The sequence below is a fragment of the Hyperoodon ampullatus genome, assembly GCF_949752795.1.
Source record: "Hyperoodon ampullatus genome assembly, chromosome: 1".
Taxonomy (NCBI): Eukaryota; Metazoa; Chordata; class Mammalia; order Artiodactyla; family Ziphiidae; genus Hyperoodon; species Hyperoodon ampullatus.
The window spans coordinates 183225784-183244253 of record NC_136914.1 but is presented as its reverse complement, the minus strand read 5'-3'; the positions used below and the strand labels follow the sequence as shown (position 1 = coordinate 183244253).

General features: G+C 41.0%; 1 protein-coding gene across 1 annotated transcript; it reads left to right on the top strand.

The window, feature by feature from the left end:
• Positions 1–7731: 7731 nt before the first annotated feature.
• Positions 7732–12693, top strand: LOC307060197 (germ cell-less protein-like 1; the record flags this gene model as incomplete). The annotated part of the gene is made up of 2 exons (XM_079714616.1): positions 7732–8573; positions 11946–12693. 2 exons carry the CDS (start codon positions 7732–7734, stop codon positions 12691–12693), a joined length of 1590 nt encoding a protein of 529 aa, XP_079570742.1.
• Positions 12694–18470: the final 5777 nt, after the last annotated feature.

Sequence of the window (18470 nt, the reverse complement as noted above, 5' to 3'; positions counted from 1 at the left end):
GTGTGCCCAAGTTATTTAATCCCTGTGAGTTTCCCTCAGTGAAAGGAAGTTACATGTCTTGCAGGGATGTTGTGTTAAATGTGATAATATTTGTAAAATAGCACGGTGCCTGTCATACTGTGAGCATTGAACATAGATCCTACCACTTCCCCTATGCCCTTTGTTTATCAAACTCTTGGACTTTGTTTTGTTTTTGCTTCTGTCTCTTTACTGAAGACTTCCCTGTTTATCCCAAGGATAGCTTTAAGTGCCTCCCTCAGTTATTTTCTACATGCTTGTACAAATATTCATCATAGAGTATCACATGATATTATAGTTTATTTATAAAGTCTCCTCTTTAATAACAATACCTAACATTTATGAAGTGCTCAGCATTTACCACCTTATACATGTTAATTCATTTAATTCTCACAATGACGTTGTGAGGCGGGTAGTCTTATGCTCATTTTATAGTTGAGGAAACTGAGGCACAGGGAGGATAAGTAACTTACTCAGGGTTAGACAGCCAGTAAAGGAGCAGAGACAGGAACCCGCACCATTAGCCATTATGTTACTCTATAGCTAGTAGTTTCTTGAAGGAACTTCATTTTTAAATTGCAGTCTACCAACCTCCTGGCCATTCCCATACATTCATTTAAAATATTTTTAAATAAAACCACTTAAGAACTTGGTTGGTATAATTTAGGTGAGCCAGTTACCAAACTTGCATCTTATATAACATCATCATGGTCAACTTCAGTGGCCATGTGGATGACCCTGGCCTCAATGTGCCTTAATAACCTTAATCTACATTCCAACTCTCAAAGTCCGTGGATTACCCACACCCTGGACCTTAGCAGCTGAAACTTTCTGACTTTTAAATCTGGACTGCAACAGAGCAGCCTCTTAAACTTCCAAGTCTCTCTCTTATTCCCTGGTCTGTTCTCAACTAACCCAAGCCTCAGTCTCGCAGTGCCCCTCCTCCCCATTTCGCCCTCTTAGCTTCATTTCCTTGCTTGTCCTGCCTGCAGCCCATGATATTAGCCTTCACCTTCTCTTGACAGCCCTTTCATATCCCCACCTTATGTTTCTGACACATGGTCTCTGCTAACTCCTAGCTTTGAATCAGTCCAACTATGCCCTTTCTCCTTTCCTACACCTAGTTACTCAAGGAAATCACTGCGATTTCATATTCTGCAAACTTAGCTGGCCCCTCAGCACTGACTGGCAGTCCTTTTACTTATACTTGCTCTATGTACTTATCCTTGATTAGATCCCTTCCATAACTTTACCATGTGGTTCAAAGTATCCATCCTATTTGCCTCTGCCAGAGAAAACAGACTTCTCACCTCAACTTAAAATGTTTCTATGTCTACACCTTCTGTATCTCATACAGTTCTTTCTTTGCACACAACATAATTTGACTGGCAAACAAACCAGAATTTGGGGGAAAGATATTGCAAAGCGCACAGAACTTAAGGAAAGCAAGCAGACACTGGTCTTGGGAAGAGCATAAAGCAGAGGAACCTAGGGCAGTCTCCTCTGAGCCCCTGCCACTAGAAGGACTCAGTTCCAGTCATTTCTCTTCTTGGTTTTCTCCTCTGAGTTTCACATTCCTGAGATAAATAGAATCTCATTAGCTTCCCTTGGGTCATATTCCCACTCCCCTAATTGGCTTTTCTACCAAGACCACATAGAATGGACAGAAGTGGTCCCCAAACAAAAAGTTGGGACTGTTACCAAAAGCAGGAAGAAGGGATGCTAGGCAAACAGAAACAGCAGGCTACATGCTGCCTCCACTCCTTTCTTTCAGTCTCTGGAAAAGTCATCCCCCCTTTTGCCCAAGGCCAGTGACCACTATGTTCCTGATTGAGCCTTTCCTGCTTCTCCCGGGATGGTGCTGTTTTGAACTCCCCTTCCTGTGTGTTCAATCTTACTCTCTTTACTAGTATTCCTTCAAATGTTTTTGAGTCATGCTTTGTATTGAATTTGTTCATGTTAAAGAAATCTTGCACTGCAATAACGATGCCTGAGAATTCAGATAAATCTACCTGTCATACTGGTCATTCTCTTGCTACACTTACATGATTAAAACTGTCAACCAGTGAAAATCCTAGAGGAGTTTCCTGCCATGGTATTTGTGAAGTCAACTGTATCAGGGGAGATCCCAGGCCTAGAGCCTTAATCTGAGCTTCTCTGAGCTTAATCTGAGTTTCTGTGCCCAGGTGTCTGCCAGGGATCTTGTTAAAAAGCAGATTGTAAATGAATAGGTCTGAGATGGGGCCTGAGACACTGCATTTCTGACAAGCTCCCAGGTGATGCCTAGGCTTCTGAAATTAAAGTATGTTGGGATAAAGAGCCAGACTAAGTGTCCCCTGGTGAGCAGTGCAGCTCCATGATGCCAACCTTGACAGCCAGTGTGTCTCTGTGTCATATGGAAAATGACTAAGAAAGAGCTGTCGTAGTGGAGAGAGGCCAGGACTTGCTTCTGGAGGCCCGCATGGAGGCAGGGAACTGGGCCCCACAAATTATGAAGTGGATCCTTGGTGGGAGCGGGGTGTATTGGGGCCAAACTCCTTGGGTGCTAATGGAAGAAAAGTGCTTAGGCTTAGAAACTGAAGTAGCCCTCTCTTGGACTGTTGGCTTTAGGGAGGCTCAGACTCAGCAGGACTCCCCACAATTTCCTTGCAACATCCTGGGCTAATGGACCACAGGGGAGAAGATGAGGGTTCTGCCCAGACATTGTCCCAGGCACCTAGCCAACGCTAGCTCAGGGAACCAAGCATTAATGATGATTATACACCAGCTACTTCCAGATTCTAATCAATCAAGTAACCAATCAACCACTGCATTAGGAACTTCAAAGGAGAGAAAGAAACAGAAAGATAGAAGGAACCAGTGGTACAATACAATTGGCAATACTATAGGAATTCAATATTGTAAATTCCAAATGGATCCTGCAGATTATAACTTACTACTGGGGTTTCAGAGTATAGAGAAAGTTCTGAGGGCCGTGGGGGTCAGAGAGGAAACACACTGGACTTTGCAGTGTGGAATTTGGAGAACCAGAAAGAACTGTTTTTGATGTTGTCCTAAGTATTTTACTTCTACAACAACATCGTTATAGAAGAGCTCTAATTAAACATTTCCAGGTTGCCAAATGGAAAGATTCATAAGCAGTTGGTTTGAAATAAGGGAGAAGTTTAAAATAGCAAAATGCATAAGCCTGAGACTCATCACTGACATAAAGAGCTGTTCTGGCTGTGTTTCCAACTTCTCATTGCCAAAGAGGAGAAGGTTCCTCCTTTTTTTTTTTTTTTTTTTTTTTTTTTTTTTTTTTTTTTTTTGCGGTACGTGGGCCTCTCACTGTTGTGGCCTCTCCCGTTGCGGAGCACAGGCTCCGGACGCACAGGCTCAGCGGCCATGGCTCACGGGCCCAGCTGCTCCGTGGCACGTGGGATCTTCCCGGACTGTGGCACGAACCCGCGTCACCTGTATCGGCAGGCGGACTCTCAACCACTGCGCCACCAGGGAAGCCCACCTCCTTTTCTTGATGTTACACATTAGAGTTCAGAAAGTGGATAGCTCAAGGGAGGTCACAAAAAAGCTTTAATAGTTTAGAAGCTGTACCGTTCATTGTGTCCCTGAAACCTTATGTGAAGTATAATTTTTCCAGCGTACTTACGTAAAAGATGACTTCCCAGCATACACGTGCGCGTACACACACACACACACACAAACACACAGCTTCACTTAGCGGGGTGCTGGTAACCTGCTTATTCAAGAGTGGGGGCTACCATCCTTAGTCCACAGCTGGATATGGCAGCCCCGTTTCCTTCCTTAAGATTCCAGCATCTAGGGGGTACTGTGGGGTAGAAGGGAGGGAGAAGAGAGGTCATAAATCCTGTTGTGCAAGGGTTGGTAAACCACTTGTGCCTACTCAGCCTGTTCCCTGAATGCCTAGATAGCCTAGGTTAGCAAATCTGCCATTTGTGCAAAGGCAGGCACATCCAGAGGGGGGAAAAAAACTGAAAGCAAACTCATTCAACAAATAACACACAAATATTTCTTTGAAAGTAAAATCAGACTTTACAAAGAAGACTAAAGCCCTTGCATCTACCCCACCCCAAACTCTTGCCACAAGCCAACACACACCACTCACTCCACTCTTCATCTCATCTCATCCACTCAGAGGCGATCTTAACTCTGAGTCTGATGTTTAAGCCTTCATAGCTTTTTCTAGGTGTTTTTGTACATGTGTCTGTCTGTCTATCTATCTACACACACAGTATTTATTTATGTGGTTTTACATGTATAAACTAATTCTGTACCTTCATTCTGTGTATTTTTAAATATTCACAATATGCCTGTCCATATTATCACAAATAAATCTAAATTATTCTTTTTAATGACTGCAAAGTATTCTGCAGTATGAACATGCTATGGCTTATTTAGTTGTTCTCCCAATTATGGGAAACATTTAAGTTCTTTCCAATATCTCATTGTTATAAGCCATGCTGCTAGAATATCCTTGACTAAATTCCTTGCACCTGTATGCAAATGTTTTGGTTTTAGTAGAGATGATAAATTGTTCTCCAGATTGTGCCAATATACACTCCCAATGGTGGGCTATGAGGGTAACTGCTTGCCCCACTTCCTAACTAACACGTGCTATTACCAAAATTAAAAGTATTTGCCAATCTGGTCAGTAAAGATGGCATCTCAATGCCATATATTTGTATTTCCTTGTTAACTGGTGAGATTGAACATCTTTTCTTAAGCTTATTGGCAATTTTAATTTTCCTCGAATGATGTTTTCACGTGAATCTCCCATTTTTTATTCACTTAAATCTTTTTTCCTATTATAGTCAATCATTTGTTTGGATTTAACCATATTACCTTACTTTGTGTTTTCTATTTCCTGTGGTCTCTTTGTTTCTTTTTTCTCCCTATTCCTGATTTCTGTTGGGTTGATTGAATTTTCTTTGTTCCATTTCTTTTCCTCTGTTGGTGTGAAATTTATACATTCCATTGCTTTTTTTCTAATGGTTACTCTTAATTTTTTATACCCACACATAAAGTTATACTTGCCTAACAAAATCTAAAGGTAATCAGTATGTATATACTCTTCCTAAACAGGACAAGACATTTTCACTTCCTTCTGCTGTTTCCCTTCTCTCCAACTCCCCTGTTCATATCATCCAGAATTCTAATTCTAAATTGTTTTAAACATGCTTGGCAATTAATACTAATTTAGTCTTAAACTATAGGATTGACTGAATTGTGTAAGATTACTTGGCTAAGATTACTTTTTTTTCATACTGCTTTTTCCTCTGTATTCCTTCAGCCTTTTTTGTATGTAGGAGTACATCTTAAGTAGTTCTTTCAGTGAGAATCTGTTGGTTCTTAAATGCTGAATACTTAAAATATGCCTTCCTTTCGCCTGTGCTTTAAAGTGATACTGTAGCTGAGTGTAGGATTCTAAAATGACAGTTATTTTCCAACAGCTCATTGAAGATATCATCTCATTGTTTTCTTGGTGTGTTGCTAATGAAATTTACAACAAAAATATGATCCTTATTTCTTTAAAGTTAAATTCTCTTTCTGCTGTGGTAACTTTTAGCATTTTTTTCCTTTATTTTGATGTTCTGAAATTTCTTAGCTTTCTTCACTTCTGGGGAATGCTTAGCCATTGATTAAATACTACCTCCTCCTTTCTCTCTATATTCTCCCTCTGGAATTCCTAAATGAAAGGTAGAATGTCCTTATCCATTCTTTATGTCTCTAAACTTTCTCATCTTCTTTATTTCTTTGTTCTATTCTGTAAAACCCCGTAAACTTAATCCCCAGCTTGCTAATTCACACAGTGCGTCTGTTCTGTTACTCAGACTATCTTTTGAGGTTTTTCTTTTCAACAATTTGGGCTTTAATTTTCAAGATTTCTAATTGGTTCTTTTTCATAATTCTTTGGTTTTATTTTGCTTTATGTTGCTGAAGATACTAAATGAATTTGTTTTAATTGATCTATTGATCATATATAAGATCTTCCATTTGCTAGTTTTTAGATAGTTTTTTATCTATCTTCCATGGCAGTGGCATTCCTCGGACACTAGCACTTCTTGACTGTACACTAATTTTCTGGTTTAGAATTCTCCCACCTGATTCAGGATTCAGCAGAATTCCTATGTGGATGTAAACTTAGGTTACCTGGGGGCTTGGCTTCTCCCATGGTTTCATATCAATTTCTTTCTTTGGGGGGCCACATTGTTTGTTTCTGTACGCTCAAGCAATCCCCCTTCATGACTTCAAGCCCAGACATGAAGTCAACGATTTATTTCTTATATATGTTGTATCATTTATAAGGATACAGCATGGAGGGGAGTAACTTTCAGACTGTTTTTATTGCATAATCTTAAATCCCTAAATTACACTTTTTAAAAAATCTCAGCAGAAGTTTTGTTCTTTACTTAGGAGAGTAGAAAATATCAGACACAGGCTCAAAGTAGGTTTGTGTGTGTGTGTGCACTCATGCACATGCTATGACATTTGAACTTGTTTTTACAATGTATTGCAATAATGTTTTAGTGTCAGTGCACTAAAGAGTTCAATTTAACTTAAATATATGTCAACCTGGAATCTCCTGTTTAAAAAAAAAGGAGGGTTAATGTCTGTAGGGAGGACCTTAAAGGAGTAGCTGACAAATAATTCGAAATCTCATGATAATCTGCTTGGTTTTTTGTTTTTTAATAAATTTATTTGTGTTTATTTTTGGCTCTATTGGGTCTTTGTTGCTGTGCACGGGCTTTCTCTAGTTGTGGTGGGGGGGGCTATTCTTCGTTGCGGTGCGCGGGCTTCTCGTTGTCGTGGCTTCTCTTGTTGCAGAGCACGGGCTGTAGGCAAATGGGCTTCAGTAGTTGTGGCACATGGGCTCAGTAGTTGCGGCTCATGGGCTCTAGAGCGCAGGCTCAGTAGTTGTGGCTCACGGGCTTAGTTGTTCCACAACTTGTGGGATATTCCTGGGCCAGAGATCGAACCCGTGTCCCCTGCATTGGCAGCCAGATTCTTAACCACTGCACCACCAGGGAAGGCCAATCTGCTTGTTTTTTGATATGCATATTGTTGCTCAGTCCAACCTAAAATAAAATTCACAGAGCTGGTTCAGATATCTCCCTCCTTGTCTTTCATTAGAATCTGCAACAAGAATGGGGACTTTCTCCTCTGAGGCTTAGGTTTAACACTTAAACCACCAGGCAGGTGCCAGTGGGAAATATCCTTTCTGCCTTGGCTATAAATCTTGAGTCCTCTGGCAAAAGGCCACAGGATGGTAACGTGATGCTTCGAAAAGAGATGAACTTCCTTTGTAACTGGGACTGACTCTGCAGTTTTCTTCAATGAAATTTTTCTTTATTGAATGTAAGAAAAGAGTTTAGGGATTTTTCTTTGTTGAATGTAAGAAATAGAGGTCATTTTATGAATGTCTGTGCTTCTAAGCTTTGGAAAGGAGTCTTTTAAAAAAATTGTGATTGCTAAAGTCAGGGGGCAAGGTCCTGAGGTCCGCGCGCGCTGCGCGGCGAGACGCGGAGGGCGTGACGGAGGATGGAGGCGGTAGCGTCCAACGGAACGGTCGCGGTTGCTCGTGAGAAGGTAGCAGTGTAGGCACACGGGCTACGTAGAGGCGCGGGCCATGGCGGGAGGCCGTTTTTGTTGGGCTCCCTGAGCTGCGCTCCCTGAAGTCTCTGCGAGCCGTGACCCATGGGCTCTCTGAGCAGCCGAGTGCTGAGCCACCCGGGGCGAGCCCGAGCCCAGCAGGATCCGGGTTCTGGGGCTGGGGGCTCGGCCCGGAGGCCGGAGAGTGGGGGCGACGTGGCCGCCCATGGCTTCTGTTACTGTCTGGGCAGCCGTAAGCGCAAGCGGAGCAGGGGGGCCTTCTGCTACTGTCACCCCGATTCCGAGACAGACGAGGATGAGGAGGAAGGGGACGAGCAGCAGCGACTCTTAAACACCCCTCAAAGGAAAAAGTTGAAGAGTACATCCAAATATGTTTATCAAACATTATTTTTAAATGGTGAAAACAGTGACATTAAGATTTGTGCTCTAGGAGAGGAGTGGAACTTACACAAAATATATTTATGTCAATCTGGCTACTTTTCTAGTATGTTCAGTGGTTCATGGAAGGAGTCCACCATGAATATTATTGAACTGGAGATTCCAGACCAGAGTATTGATATAGAAGCACTGCAGGTGGCATTTGGGTCGTTGTATCAAGATGATGTCTTAATAAAGCCCAGTCGAGTTATTGCCATTTTGGCAGCAGCTTGTATGCTGCAGTTGGATGGTTTAATACAGCAGTGTGGTGAGACAATGAAGGAAACAGTTAATGTGAAAACCGTATGTGGCTATTACACATCAGCAGGGACCTATGGACTGGATTCTGTAAAGAAAAAGTGCCTTGAATGGCTTCTAAACAATCTGATGACTCACCAGGATGTTGAACTTCTTAGAGAACTCAGTATAAATGTCATGAAACAACTCATTGGTTCCTCTAACTTATTTGTGATGCAAGTGGAGATGGATGTATACACAGCCCTTAAAAAGTGGATGTTCCCCGGTACCTCTCTTCTCTAGCCAGCAAAGAGAACTGCCAAGTCAGTTCCGGCAGAGAGCGCGGTAAGAAGCGGATCACGGCCTTCTAGCCCGGGGCCCTCCAGACCCTCCGGCCTCTGGTCGGCAGGTGAACTGGGGGGCCCCCGGGACAGGCTCAGGCTGCGTCTTGCCGAGCCCCAGAGCCCTCGCCGCAGCCGCCAACTGACAGGGCCCGAGCCTGGAAGCAGCAACGAACTGCTCCTCCACCCCCACCTCCGCGACCTAATGGCGGCGGCCCCTCGGAGCCCAGATCCCGCCCACCGCCGGGTCTCTTGACCCCACGCTGCAGGGGTTAGGCGAAGCCCCCGGCAGGCCACCGAGGATGTGGCGCCTTTGGGCGTCGGGCGTGTCAGGGCGAGAAGAATGGCGGCCACTGGAAAGCCGCGGAGGGCCGTTAGAGCCTCGAGGGCCCGGGAAGGGGCATCTACGGGGACGCCAGCTCAGCCACCCTTAGGCCTTGGAGCCCGCGCGGATCCGGGACCTGAGGTGACCTCTCTGCCCCAGTTGAACGAGACCTCACCTCGTCCGGACAACGACGGACAAAGGCCTTAACGGGCCCGGAAGGTGAGCGGAGCCCCGGTCGACGACGGTTGGAACGTTCGCGGGTCATCGGGCGGTTGGTCGTCGTTCTACCAAGACCTCGATGTCGGAAGATAGAAATGGTAGAATAACGTACCACATGCGGCCAATAGGAAGTGCCAGCCACCCTTTGGGAAGATTTACTGGCCGTTTATAGAAGGCCTGTGTATATAATATGAAAAAGCTGCTCTCAACTTTCCCCCCAACCTTTCGAAAGAAAACTTTTCGCTACATATAGGCCTAGATGTGAAGAGGTTGCCGACGTATGATAGAGTTAAAGTCACATGTCTTGTAAATGCCCATTTGTTTCTTTAAAAAAAACCGTAGAAAAGAAATGTCTTCTGGAAATGACTTTTCGAAATGGAGTTGTTTGACCACCTCTAGAGGAGGACATCAGGAGCCACAGAGGTCCACGTTTGTTCAGTGGGTTAGAGGACATGGAATGCAAGACGTTGAGGAGGAAGAAAAGGTTCTGTGCCAGACTGGTCACAGTTAGAAGACATTTGCATATTAGAATCATTGTTTTGTATGTGCATTTGACTCCTTACTACTGTATATGTAGTTGACAATAAGTACTTTTTTGAAATATCTCGTCTTTCTAGATGTTCTAAAGTGCCTGATATATGTTCAAAGTAGAGGTAGTAAAAAGACATTTTGTAAATATCTTTTTGTTAAAATTCGTATGAAATGTTGTTTTGGGGGGTCAGGGGTGGCCAAACCACCTTTTTGAACAGTACGCAGTATGCACTGTGTTTGTTTGTGCACTGGTTCAAGGTCGGGGGGAGGAGAAGGAAGTGCAAAGAGCTCTGTGCCAGTGTGTTTATACTGAGGCAAGATTAACCATTGTCTTTTTTATGTTCCTGCATTTTGTTTCACTTTGCTGTGTATATAGTGTATATAATGGACAAATGAGTCCTAATTTACAACACCTAGTCTTTCTAGATGTTAAAGAGGTTGCCAGTGTATGACAAAAATAGAGTTAGTAAATAATACATTTTGTACATTTTTTGTTAAAATTTCTAGGAAAGATTGTCTTCTGAAAATTTGAGCATGATAGCCCTCTGGGTTGGTGGAGGGGGGAGAGAGAGAAGGGGGTTGGTCTTAGAATGGCTAGAATGCTGGTATTTTGAAGACACTCTCAGATTGTAACTGTTACATGTGTGCAGTTCATTCAGTACTGCTCTGTATATAGTGGACAAATTAAGTCCTTATTTGAAACATCTAGTCCATCTAGATGTTTAGAAGTGCCCAATGTATGTTAAATGTAGAGGTAGTAAAATATCACTTTGTAAATATCTTTTTGCTAAAATTCACAGGAAGTAGTCTTTGGGAATGTTAAATGTTAAACCACCTCTCTGAGCAGTATACTATTGTTTATACTTGTTCAGTGGTTTGGAGGAGGGAGGGAAAGAATTGCAAAAGGTAATATGCTAGTGTGTTCATACCTGGACATTTTCAGACAAAACCATTTTTTGTATGTTCATTTTGTTTTGCTGTGTATATAGTGTATATAATGGACAAATTGAGTCCTAGTTTTGCAACATCTAGTCTAGGTTGCCAGTGTATGACAAAGTAGTAAAATTAGCACATTTTGTATACTTTATTGAAATTCATAGGAATGCTTGTCTTCTGTAAATGCCTTTTGGATATGAATTTGTTCAACCACCTCTAAGCATTACACATGCATGTACTTGTCCACTGGATTGGCGGTGGAGAGAAGGAAGTGAGGGAGGAAATGGTTCAGCCCAAAATGGTCATATTTAGAAGAAGATACCTCAGATTATAACCATTGTTACATGTGTGCAATTTTATTTAACAGTGCTGTGTACATAGTGGACAAGTAAGCTCTTATATGAAATATCTATTCTTTCTAGATGTTTGGAAGTGCTCGATGTATTTAAAAGTAGTTTTAGTAGAATAATGCTTCTTGTAAATAGCTTTTAAAAACTGATGGGAAATACTGTCTTTGGAAATGGAATTGTTAAACCTCCTCTCTGAACAGTATACTCTCTGCTTGTTCATTGGGTTTAGGGAGGTGGGAGGGAAAGGTTGCAAAAGATGTTTTGCTAGCAGGTACTAGAACATTTCAACTTATCCATTGCTCTATATGTTACATGCATTTTGTTTAACTTTACTGTATATATTTTGTATATACTGGACCAATGGGTCCCAATTTTATAATATCTAGTCTCTAGATATTAAAGAGGTTGCCATGTATGACAAAAGTAGAGTTAGTAAACTAACACATTTTGTACACTTTGTGTTAAAATTCATTGAAAGGCCGTCTTCTGAAAAGGGCCTTTGGAAGTGAAATTGTAAATCACATCTAAGTGACACCTGTGCCTGTCCTTGCCCAGTGTTGGATGGATGGCAGAAAGGAGGTACTGGGAGAAACGAAGTGTTCTAGATTAGAATGTTCCTACGTAGAAGACACTTTCAGATCTAACCATTGTTACATGTGTGCAGTTTATTCAACACTACTGTGTATATAGTGGACAAACTTAAGTCCTTATTTGAAACATCTAGTCTTTCTAGATGTTTAGAAGTGCACAAAGTATGTTAAAAGTAGAGGTAGTGAAGTAACATGTTTTGTAGATATATCCTTTTGTTAAAATTCATATGAAATACTATCTTTTAGAAATGGAGTGATCAAAATGATCAAACCACCTCTCTGAGCAGTACACCTTATTTTATTTGTGCTGGTTCAGGGAGAAAGAAGAAAGTGTAAAGGGCTTTATACCAAGAAAAAAAAAGTGGATGTTCCTTCAACTTGTGCCTTCCTGGAATGGATCTTCAAACCAGCTTTTGACTGAAACAGATGTCTGGTTTTCTAAGAGGAGAAAAGATTATGAAGGTATGACCTTCCTTGAAACTGAGCAAGGAAAACCATCTGTGTCAGTATTCAGACATTTAAGGTTACAGTATATTATCAGTGATTTGGCCTCCGCGGGAATTATCGAACAAGATTCTCTAGTACCTTCAGAATGGCTATGTTCTGTGTATAAACAGCAGTGGTTTGCTATGCTCCGGGCAGAACAAGACAGTGAGGTGGGGCCTCAAGAAATCAATAAAGAAGAGCTAGAGGGAAATAGCATGAGGTGTGGTAGAAAGCTTGCCAAAGATGGTGAATACTGCTGGCGGTGGACAGGTTTTAACTTCAGCTTTGACCTGCTTGTAACTTACACCAATCGATATATCATTTTCAAACACAATACATTGAATCAGCCATGTAGTGGAACTGTCAGTTTACAACCTCGAAGGAGCATAGCATTTAGATTACGTTTGGCTTCTTTTGATAGTAGTGGAAAACTAATATGTAGTAGAACAACTGGCTATCAAATACTTACACTTCAAAAGGACCAGGAACAAGTAGTGATGAACTTGGACAGCAGGCTTCTGATCTTCCCTTTATATATCTGCTGTAACTTCCTGTATATATCGCCAGAAAAAAGAACTGAAAATAATCATCATCCAGAAAATCCAGAAAACTGAGGATCTCATCCGTTGGAAACAGTAGCACTTTGTAAACTTTTTTGGCCAGCTTTAATTTAATGGCCCTGCAGATATTCACATCTAAGGTGACTAACAGTGACAAAGGCCTTATGAACTGTTCAGATAATACAGAAGACTATTCTTATCCTCATTACATTTCTATGCATATATCAAAAAACATTTTAAAGCCAAGAAAATATCTGTCAAACCGTTTGTTATAAAGATGTCGACTCATGCTTTTTAATTTGGCATCAGTAGAAAATTGCCATAGGTAAATTTCACATTTCTCTGCAACCAAATATAGGGTTAATTTTTAGCTTGAACTTTGATCCTACCTAATGTTAGTGAACCTCAATTATCCATCTGTAAGTTTTATTTTTATTTGGCTAAAAGAATGCTAAAGGAATAATTTGGCCAATTATAAATGCTGTTTCAGTTGGTGTGTTTAAAGCTGTCCTTTAATTTTTTCAACTGCTCTTTATGATTCCTCCTCCTAGTCGAATATTCTTCCAATCTATATATGTTTTTAATCATTAAATTTTTTTCATGGAAAAAAAACTAAAAATAAAATAAAATAATTGTTTGAGGCATAATCGACATATCACATTATATTAGTTTCAGGTGTACAACATAATGATTTGATATTCGTGTATATTGCAAAATGGATCACCACAGCAGGCCAGCTTAACATCCGTCACTACACATAGTTACAGATTTTTTCCTTGTGATGAGAACTTTTAAGATTACTCTCTTGGCAACCTTCAAATATAAAATAAGTATTATTAATTATAGTCACCATGCTGTAAATTACATCCCCATGATTTATTTATTTTATAACTGGAAGTCTGTACCTTTTGACCTCCTTCACCCATTTCTCACACCCCCCACCCTCCGCCTGTGGCAACCACCAATCTGTTCTCTGTATGTCCGAGCTCATTTTGAGGAGGAGTGTTGTTTGCTTGCTTGGTTTTGTCTTTGATTTTATATTCCGCATTTAATTGACATCACATGATATTTGTCTTCCTGGAGAGGAAGCTTTATAACCTATTCTGACCCTATGGAGATAAAAACATCTGTGTTTCTATCTTTTTTTGTTGTCTCTTGCTTCCTTTTATCTCTTTCTTGATCTGTGAATACTATGCCATCTTTATCTTCTTTTTCTTGTCTTCTCCTTTGCCATCCGGGCCCAAGTTCTCATCTCTTTGGCCTTTGCTTCTTCTCATTTACTGACCATATGTGAACCAGAAAAATAATTATAAAAATGATTTGTTGGGCTTCCCTGGTGGCGCAGTGGTTGAGGGTCCGCCTGCCGATGCAGGGGACGAGGGTTCGTGCCCCGGTCCGGGAAGATCCCACATGCAACAGAGTGGCTGGGCCCGTGAGCCATGGCCGCTGAGCCTGTGCGTCCGGAGCCTGTGCTCCGCAACGGGAGAGGCCACAGCAGTGAGAGGCCCGTGTATCACACACAAAAAAAAAAAAAAAAAAAAAAGATTTGTTGTTTTAGCTAATATAAATGTATTATCCCTGTGTTCATTGCCAAGCCAATGAGTAAGAATTTTTACCATTCCTTCACTGAAAAAAAAAACAAAAAACAAAAACACTCTGCCAAAACTAACAGAATTATTATTGTTTTTTTGGGGGGGATTATAATATACCTACAGAAAAGAGCACCTATTGTAGCTATACAGCTCAGCTAATTTTCACAAATGGAACAAAGTCATATAACCAGTACTTAGATCAAGAAACAGAATATTACAAACACCCCAGGAGCCCCACATCTGTCCCCATCCAGCTCTACCCAGACTTCTAATAGCATAGATTAATTCTAGCTATTTTTGTGCTTTATATCAGTGGAATGAAATGTCCTAGTTTCAATTCCCTTAGGAGCTGACCTTGCAACAAGGACTTTAGAGCAGGTAGTTTATTGGGGAGGTAGAGTGAACACTGGGCAGGGAGTGAGGAAACAGAGAATGGAAGGCAGCAGCCAATAAAGGACGTATTAAGAATCAAGCTATCACAGTGAGTGACTGGAGCCTTCTCCCGTAGGGAGTCTTTGGAAGGCACCACAAAACACCTCAGAATTCTCTCTCTCTGGGGGGAAGGAGAGAGCTGGTATATTCATATAGCCAACTATTATTTGTCCCTCTAATGCCTTTTCCTGCCCCAGCATCCCACCTAACAGCTCACATTGCATTCGGTTGTTGTGTCTCTTTAGTCTCCTTTAATCTGGGATGGTTCCTTAGTCTTGTTATTTTTTTAATTTTCCTTTCATGACCTTGATACTTTTGGAAAGTACTGGCCAGTCATTTTGTAGAATGTCCCCATTGTACAAAATTTAGGTTTGTCTGCATTACTCCTCATTTTAAGGTAAAGAAACTGAGGCACAGGGAGGGTAAATAACTTGCTCAAGGTCACACAGCTCACAAATAATAGAGCCAGTACTTGAATCCACACCATCTGGCTCCAGGGTGCTGGTTCTTAACAACTAAGCAATGGTGAATTCTTAGACAATTTAACTGAACTATCTTATGTTGCAAAGTGATAATACTGTTTTATCTGGAAAAAAATTATCATTTTTGCATATATTAGACGATTAATAAATACTGATAAAGCAATGAGTATTTAAGAACCACAACAGTGCACAATTGTGTACTAAGTACTCAGAGTACAGAGTAATCATGAGCTTAGCACTGGACTGCAGTAAACCACCACCTAATAAATGATTGTGTGATCTAAATTCACAATATAGTGTGATTCGTGATGCTACAAAATTTGTTTTAGAATTAATGCTTAATATATCCTAATAACTCACTATTTTAATAAAAACACAACATGCTTTGTGTAAGAATAAAAACTACATGCAAAAACTTCACTTATGGAGAGAACAAATTTTTTGTGCCTCAGTTTTCTCATCTGAAAAAAGGACAATAATCCCTATTTCACAGGGTTATGTACAATTAATGAGATAATACATGCAGAGCACTTAGAAATGCTTGGCACATAGAAAACACTCAAGAAGAATGTGTGTCCTTAACATAATAAAGGTCATGCATGAAAAACTCACAGCTAAAATCATACTCAATGATGAAACACTGAAAGCTTTCCCCCAAGATCAGGAACAAGACAAGCATATCCACTCTTGCCACTTCTGTTCACCATAATAATAGAAGTTCTAGACAGAGTAATTAGGCAATAAAAAGAAATAAAAGGCATCCAAAATGGAAAGGAAGACGTAAAACTATCTCTGCAGATGACATGACCTTATATATAGTGATGGGGTTCTGGATACACTACCCCAAAATATGGCACTGTGGCATATGGAAGCTGAAGGATTTTGAGAAAACAGCAGAAGCAAGGTCACTCAGACCTTTACCCCCTTGCCCTTCTCCCCTGAAACAGATCATAAAACTCTCAAATTTGCCCTTCCTATACCTGGAGAAAAGAGTATCTTAATCTCTGAAGACCAAAGGATGACAGGAAGAATCCTAACAAAGAGGCCTTGCTAAGTTTCCTCCAGTTTACTACAATTACCTCATATGCCTTAAACTATCCTTTTCCTCCATGACTGTCCACTCTTGATTAAACCTAGTATAAATATACTCAAGTCTAACTGTTTCTTTGGGTATTTATTTCCTTATAAAATCTCCTGTATCACATAAAACTTATACTAAATGAATTTATATATGCTTTTCTCCTGTTAATCTGTTTTTGTTAGTTTAATTGAAACCCAAGAGGGTTGAGGAAAAACTTTTTCCTTCTCTAAAGTAGAAAACCCTAAGGATTGTACAGAATAACTGTTACAGTTATTAAGCAAATTTAGCAAAGTGGCAGGATAGAAAATGAACACACATCATAAGTCAGTTGCATTTCTATATACTAACAATGAGCAATACAAAAGGAATTAAGAAAACAATGCAGGGGCTTCCCTGGTGGTTCAGTGGTTAAGAATCCACCTGCCAATGCAGGGGACACAGGTTCGAGCCCCGGGAAGATCCCACATGCTGCAGAGCAACTAAGCCCATGTGCCACAACTACTGAGCCTGAGCTCTAGAGCCCGCAAGCCACAACTACTGAGCCCACGTGCCACAACTACTGAAGCCTGTGCACCTAGAGCCCATACTCCTCAACAAAAGAAGCCACAACAATGAGAAGCCCACACACTGCACCGAAGAGTAGCCCCTGCTCACTGCAACTAGAGAAAGCCCATGCACAGCAACGAAGACCCAACACAGCCAAAAATAAATAAATAAATAATTTTTTAAAAAAAGAAAGAAAACAATGCAATTTACAATAATGTGAAGTAGAATAAAATACTTCAAAATAAATTTCATTAAAGTCTTGTACATGAAAAAACTACAAAAGACTTGTACACTAAAAACTACACAAAATTGTTGAAAGAAATTATGGAAGACATAGGTAAATGGAAATGTATTCTATGTACATGGATCGGAAGACTTAATATTGCTAAGATAACAATACTACCCAAAGCAATCTACAGACTCAAAGCAATCCCTATCAAAATTGCAATGACCTTTTTTGTAGAAATAGAAAAACCCATCCTAAGATTCATATGGAATCTCAAGGGACACCACAAAGGCAAAACAATCTTGAAAAAGAAGAACAAAGTTAGAGGACTCATACCTGTTGATTTCAAAACTTAGTACAAAGCTACAGTAATCAGAATAGCATGGTATTGGCATAAGGACAGAGGTATAGACCAATAGAATAGAATAGAGAGCCCAGAAATGAACCCTCACATATATGGTCAACTGATTTTTAACAAGGGTGTCAAAACCATTCAATGAGGAACGAACAGTCTTTTGGTATTGGGAAAACTGCCATTTGGTATTAGGAAAACTGAATACATGCAAAAGAATGAAGTTGAACCCTTACTTTACACCATATACAAAAAATAACTCAAGGGACTTCCCTGGCAGTCCAGTGGTTAAGACTCCATGCTTCCACTGCCCAGGGCGTGGGTTTGATCCCTGGTCAGGGAATCAGGATTCTGCATGATGTGGCCAAGAAAAAAAAAAAACAAACTCAAAATGGACCAAAGACTTAAACTTATGACTGTGGCTCCTTCCCTGCCATAGTTCTGTTTCTTTTGAAAAGGCTTCTGGGGGCTTCCCTGGTGGTGCAGTGGTTAGGAATCCGCCTGCGAATGCAAGGAATGGGTTCGAGCCCTGGTCCGGGAAGATCCCACATGCCACAGAGCAACTAAGACCATGTGCCACACTACTGAGCCTGCGCTCTAGAGCCTGCAAGTCACAACTACTGAGCCCATGTGCCTAGAGCCTGTGCTCCGCAACAAGAGAAGCCACCATGATGAGAAGCCCATGCACTGCAACGAAGAGTAGCCCCCCCTCGCCACAACCCGCGTGCAGCAACGAAGACCCAACGCAGCCAAAAGTAAATAAAATAAATAAATAAATAAATAAATAAAAAGAAAGAAAAGCCTTCTGTTGGGAGCCCTCTCATGGATACAGCTCTCCCCAGATTTTGGTAACAGTTCCCACCCCTTACTCAAGCCTAGGGGTGAGAAAGCTGCCCTGTTACTGGCAGTCTCTGGGAACATCACCTCCTGTAACCCACCTGCACCTTTGTAAACAGTCTCCTTGCTAAATGTTACACCTTGAGAGTGAAATCCTTTTTGCAGCAGGAGTCTGATGTATCAGGGGAAAAAAAGTGAAGAGGGTATGCTGACATGAGAAAAGGAAACAGCCTCTCTTATATGCCAGATACTGTTAGTTTTGTATTTTATCTAATGTTTCTTC